The sequence below is a fragment of the Dipodomys ordii genome, unplaced genomic scaffold (assembly GCF_000151885.1).
Source record: "Dipodomys ordii isolate 6190 unplaced genomic scaffold, Dord_2.0 Scaffold75, whole genome shotgun sequence".
NCBI lineage: Eukaryota > Metazoa > Chordata > Mammalia > Rodentia > Heteromyidae > Dipodomys > Dipodomys ordii.
Genome location: NW_012267291.1, coordinates 1,770,669 through 1,776,485, shown reverse-complemented (window position 1 = coordinate 1,776,485; position 5,817 = coordinate 1,770,669). Strand labels below are relative to the sequence as shown.

General features: G+C 59.7%; 1 protein-coding gene across 1 annotated transcript in view; it reads left to right on the top strand.

Moving 5' to 3' along the window:
- The window catches only part of LOC105991665 (chromosome unknown open reading frame, human C20orf85), a 5,806-nt gene extending 532 nt beyond the window's left edge, over positions 1–5,274 (top strand). Inside the window, exons 2-4 of the mRNA XM_013024334.1 lie at positions 1,241–1,322; positions 3,235–3,333; positions 5,113–5,274. Of these exons, the coding sequence (XP_012879788.1) occupies positions 1,241–1,322; positions 3,235–3,333; positions 5,113–5,274 (343 nt within the window). The remainder of the gene's footprint in view (positions 1–1,240; positions 1,323–3,234; positions 3,334–5,112) is intronic.
- The last annotated feature ends 543 nt before the right edge of the window (positions 5,275–5,817 follow it).

The window sequence follows — 5,817 nt, the reverse complement described above, 5'->3', positions numbered from 1 at the left end:
CCCATGCCCCACACCCCCCACCCTACACCCCCATGTCCCACACACCCCACACCCCATCCCCCATGCCCCATGCCCCATACACCCCGGGCCTTTGGCCCACCACTGAGGCCCCGGTCAGCACGGAAGTGTTCTTCAAGACTTACTGACTTCTTCCCATGAAAGAAAAACGGAGTTGACATCCGTTCCATCTGAAGGAGAGCCCCATGGACGCTCTCCCCTGTGCTCCTGAGTCCTGGGGTTCGAACCCAGGGCTTCACACTCTCCAGCAGGCTTGCTCATCCCAGCACTCTCCTGCTTGGGCCACGCCTCCAGCCTGGCTTTTTGCTGGTTACTTGGCCAGGGGAGCCTTGTCTGGTGAGACTCAGCCCTCCATAGCTAGGACGGCAGGTGTGAGCCGCCAGGCACACCCTGCTCCTGAACTCTGAGCAAAGCTTACTTTTTAAAATGGATCCATTTTCTTGTGGACGCGTGTTCAGCAGAGGTTGAGTGGGTATTTTAATCACCATGCTGCTGGGCTCCTGAACCCCGTGTCCTGGAAGTTTTAAAACGTTTAGAGCTGGTGCGTTGTCATGAGGACGCAGAGTCGGGTTCTCTCAGGCTGACGTAACCAGGCCCTCAGCTGCCTGTTGCCGGCTCTCCGTGCCCGCCTCTCCCTGTGGCCCCTGTGTGGATGGCTGCTCCGTGTTTACGTGGTGGCTGGCTGTTGCCCTTCATGAATCCATTTTATTGGCAATTTTCTATCACTCAGAGGTGGGAATCCAGTGTCATCATAGAAATAGCCCCAGGAGGAAATATTACCATCCCAGGCTCTCTTCCTTCTGCTGGGATACCATTTCCTCCTTTATCCAGCAAACTCCTACTCATCCTTCAAGACCCAAATCAGGATACCCTTCCTCTGCAAACGGAGTTAAAAGCCCGCGTGGACTGTAATGTCTGTTGTCCAATATGGCAACTAAGCACTGGAAATGTAACTGATGCACGTGGCTAGAGGATCCTGAGGCCCTAAAATAAGGGACCTGGTACCCAGCAGGCTTCTGGGGCTGAGTCAGCCCCTATCTGTTCCCTCGGTCCTCCCCCCACGCCCCGCTGCCAGTCCCCCTTCTGCTTCACCCAGGGCCCCATGCAGCGGGGCTCTCCCTCTCCCCTCCTCCCTCCCCATCTCCCCACCCCTCTCTCTAGGGCTGGGAGGTGTGGGATGTGTGGCAGGCTGCGCGCGTGCCAGCCCTGTTTGCGTCCTCAGGAGATACCGACTGCGGGCTGAGTCGGAGGCGCGTCAGAATTGGAACCAGAAGTGGGGGTTTCTGACCACGCCCTTCGAGGAGGTAATTTAGTGCCCAGTCCCGGGCATGGCGGTCCTTCACGAAGCCGGAGGCTGCCGTCTGCCACTTTCAAAAACTGGGTTAAAGAGCCTGGGCGGGCAGAGGTCACTCAGTCCAGAAGGTTCCTCTGTCAAGTGCCAGCCCTTCGCCCCACGCCAGGGGCGCCAGGCCAGTGCGTGGTGGGCAGCAGCCCTCAGTCTATGGGACAGGCAGGCAGGGGCGGCTGGAGTCCACCCAGCAGCCACGTGACTCATCAGCTGACCGCCTGGCCTGGCCCTTTCCATCTGGGAAGCGGGAGCTGGCCCTCAGCCGCCCAACGCAGAGAGTGGTGGGAAGGAAGCGGGGCGCCTCAGGCCCCGGGGCCGAGGGCTGCGAGGGGTAATTGGGAAAACAATCTTTGATTTTGTGTGTTTTGGCCAGCACTGGCGCTGGAACTCCAGACTGTCCCTGGGCTTTTTTACTCCAGGCTAGTGCTCCACCACATGAGTCACACCTCCGCTTCTGGCTTTTTGCTGGCTCGTCAGAGTTAAGAGTCGTACAGACTTTCCTGCCTGGTCTGGCTGCAAACTGGGATCCTCAGATCTCAGCCTCCCGAGGAGCCGGGATGACAGGCGTGAGCCATCGGTGACTCCTGGTGTCCCTAACGTAGGGACACAAATGTAGAAGTCTGCAAGGGCCCTGAGATGACAGAAATGGCAGGAGGGTCAAACCTATTCCTAGAGATGGGTGGAGAGCACGGCGGCCGCAGCGTGAGCCGGAGCCTAAGAGGGAGCAGCGCGGCCTGTGCTCTGGCTGTTGAGGAAGCCCTGGAACCCGGGCTCCTGTGCGCTCCGCCGCAGCTGGCTCACCCCTGCTGCAGAGCCACACTGATTTCAGGCACCGGAGCCGGAGCCGCACCGGAGCTCGCCCGGCCACACAGGGCTAGAAAGGTGCCGCTCACCAGGTTTTTTTAAAAAGAAACTCTTAGGACAGTGACCCGGGCTGAGGTTGTCTGCCTGATTAATGTAATATGTGTGAGATGAGGCCATGTTAATATTCCTTATATGTAATTAAAATGGATCTTAAAGAACTCAAAGTTGCTTTAAAAATCCAAGGGGGGAGGGGGAGGGCAGGATCTCCCGGACGGTTTGAAAGCTTGCTCCGGGGCTCACTGGCATTTTTAAAATTTTTGTCCATAACCTGAAAATGTTCTCAAGTCACTCCACGGGGGAGGGAAATTAGTGGGCGGGGATCAGAAGGTGGATGGCATTGACCGCGGGCTGGGCCAGGCAGCCTGCGAACCCCTCCTTCCTTCCTTCCTTCCTTCCTTCCTTCCTTCCTTCCTTCCTTCCTTCCTTCCTTCCTTCCTTCCTTCCCTCTCTCTCTCTCTCTCTCCCTCTGTGCTTACACTGGGACACGAACTCAGAGCCTAATACTCTTGCTTGACTTTTTCACTCAAGACTGATGTTCTACCACTTGAGCCACAGCTCCACTTCCAGCTTTTTGCTGGTTAATTGGAAATTAAGTCTCAAGCTGGGCTCACACCTGTCATCCTAGCTACTCAGGAGGCTGAGATCTGAGGATCAAGGTTCAAAGCCAGCCCAGGCAGAAGAGTCTCCGTGAGATTCTTATCTCCAATTAACCCCACAAAAACTGGAAGTGGACCTGTGGCTCAACGTGGTAGAGCACTAGCCTTGAACAAAATTCCTCGGGGGCAGCACCCAGTCCCTGACCCCCCCCAGCCCAGGCTGGCTTTGAACCACAGTCCTCAGATCTCAGCCTTGGGAGTAGCTGGATGACAGGCGTGAGCACGGGCATCCAGCACGCTGCCGCTTTCTGACTGTGGAGTGGGACCCTTTCCTGCCCGCTGTTTTGCGCGGCCTCTGGGGGTGGTGAAGAGGCGCCTGACGCGCCCTGCGTGGGGTTCTGCTTTCAGTTGATCAGTGGAGAAGCCCCTCCCACCCCAAAGCCCAAGATCGAGCTTCCGGAACGCTTCCGCATCCGGCCCGTGACCGACGTGCACAAGTACATCAAGGTCTGCATTCCACCCGGGGAGGGCCAGTCCTCCAGCTGCAGTCCCCGGGCGGGGTGGGGCGGGGCGGGGCGGGGCGGGGCGGGGCGGGGCGGGTCCCACCCGGCACAGCTGCACAGCCCTCATCCCCCCCCACCTGCCCCAGGCAGGCTCCGCCCAGTGTCCCAGCACAGGCCTGTGGGGCCCCATGGGACCGGGGACAGCGGCCACCCAGTCTGGGGACGCTCAGGGCAGGACCCAGGCAAGGTGGCCAGCAGGAAGTCCCCTGGAGGTGACAGGAAGCTGGGGAGACTGGAGGAGCACCAGGGCAGAGGGGCAGCACTGCCGAAGCCTGGAGGCCGCTGGCCGGATCCTCACCAGCTGGGGAGGATGGGGACCGTGGGGGACCTCCAAGGCTGGGAGGAGTCAGGACACCCCAGAGCAAAGGACTCCCATCTAGGTGGGGTGTTCTCCTGAGACTCCGTCAGCTGTGGACAGGAACAGAAGTTTCTAGAAACAGTGAGCTTCATCTATGCAGGGGTCTCCTCCCAGGTCTGTCCCTGCTGGCTGTGCGCTCCAGGGGGAAAGGGGACAGAGCCCAGCACGGCCGCCAGGTGCAGGGCTGGGATCTGGGGCTCTGCTGGGCCGGGGCCTCGGCTGCGGCTTCCTTCACGCTGGCCGCATCCATTTGCTGACTCTTGAGCTGGCCATTACAGGGGGTCCTCCTGTGCCCCTCCCAGGCCTGGCCTCTGGGCCCAGGTTCTGCAGGAGGCACCCAGCCCTCCCCCCTCCTCCCCACTCCTTCCTCCCCCTACCCCCTCCTCCCTCCTCCCCTCCCTCCTCCTCCCCTCTGCCTCCCTGACTCCTCAGTAAGCCTGAACTCCTGACCCCGAGCATGCTAAAGCGCTTTATATCTCCTCTTAGAACAAACGTTCCTCTTCCACACCTGAGAGCAGAATGAGCGCTTGCAGGAGGAGGGGGGCGCGGGAGGTGGTGGTGGGGGCACGGGAGGTAGGGGGGCGTGGGAGGTAGGGGGGAGGCTGCCTAAACATTTACCACACCCCAGAGCTCAATCTGCCCAAGAAATTGACAAACCAAGTTGTGCTCTCTCCTGGCAGACCCAGCCAGCATGTGTGTGTGTGTGTGTGTGTGTGTGTCTGTGTCTGTGTGACTGTGTGTCTATGTGTCCTGTGGCCTTGCAAGCCAAACAAGATTCCATCTGGCAATGTTTTCGTTTGTGTTGTTCTCATTGTTTGCTTGTGCTGGTCTAGGGCTTGAATTCAGGGCCTGGGCACTGTCCCTGAGCTTTTCCACGCCAGGCTAGCCCTCTACCACTTGAGCCACAGCTCTACATGCAGCTTTTTGTTGGTTAATCAGAGACAAGAGAGTCTCACAGTCTTTCCTGCCGGGCTGGCTTTGAACCAGGATCCTCACACCTCAGCCTCCTGAGTAGCTAGAGTGACAGGCGTGAGCCCCTGCACCCAGCTCGATGCCATACACGTGCTTGACCCTCGAGCTTGGCAGCTTACTAAATAAAAATGACTTTCCCAGAGGTCGCATCTTCCTCCACGGAGCCGCGCGGGGCGCGTACCTGCCGTCTGCAGGCCCTGCGGGCGCCCGGTCCTGCGAGGGCGCAGGTCTCGGCCTGCCTCGGGTCCTGGCCTGTCTCGGGTCCCGGCCTGCCTCGGTGGAGCTGGCTGTGCTCTGCGTCTCCGGGCCAAGCTCGGTGCGCATCACGGGCCCCTCGGTGGTGCCCCTCCGGTCCCCACGGCCCCCGGTGACCCCTGCCCTGCCCCCCCACAGGTGCTGCCTTCGCCCCCCGTCCCCCAAACCACCCAGGGCTTCATCGGCTGGCGGTCGGGGGTGCCGGGCCTGAACACGAGCCTGGAGCTCGACAGCGAGATCCGCAGCTGCAAAGGCACGTACGCCCGGGAGCTGCGCTGGCCCCAGCAGGGCATCCACTGAGCGGCGCCTCCCAGGAAGAGACCCGCTGCCGCCGCCACAGCACGAAGCCCGCCTGAGGTCTTCTCAGTTCATCCCTGCCTCCTTCTGGAAGGTTCCTGGGGGACACCCCTCTTGTCTTCTCTAGTGACTAAGGCAAAAATAAATACCCCGCTTTCTTTGCTGGTGTGCTTGTGTGTTCATGCTCGACTGTCTGGCTGCCACTTCATAAACACGACGGAGACTTGCGTCTCTCACTCTCCTATTAGTGTTAAAATTGCTGGGTCCTGCCAAGTGCTGTGGCTCACACCTGCGGCTGAGGGCTGAGGATCGTGGTTCAAAGCCAGCTTGGGCGGGAAAGTCTGCAAGACTCTCATCGCCAATTAACCACCAAAAAGCCAGACGAGGAGTTGTGGCTTAAGTGGTAGAGCACTAGCCTTGAGTAAAAGAAGCTGGGGCGGGAGGGCTTGGGGAACAGGTCTTGAGCTCACACCTCGAAAATGGCACAAGGAAAGAACAAAACGATGTGGCAGCCCCAGGTCCTTTGCTGGGAGCTGGCCGGGAACT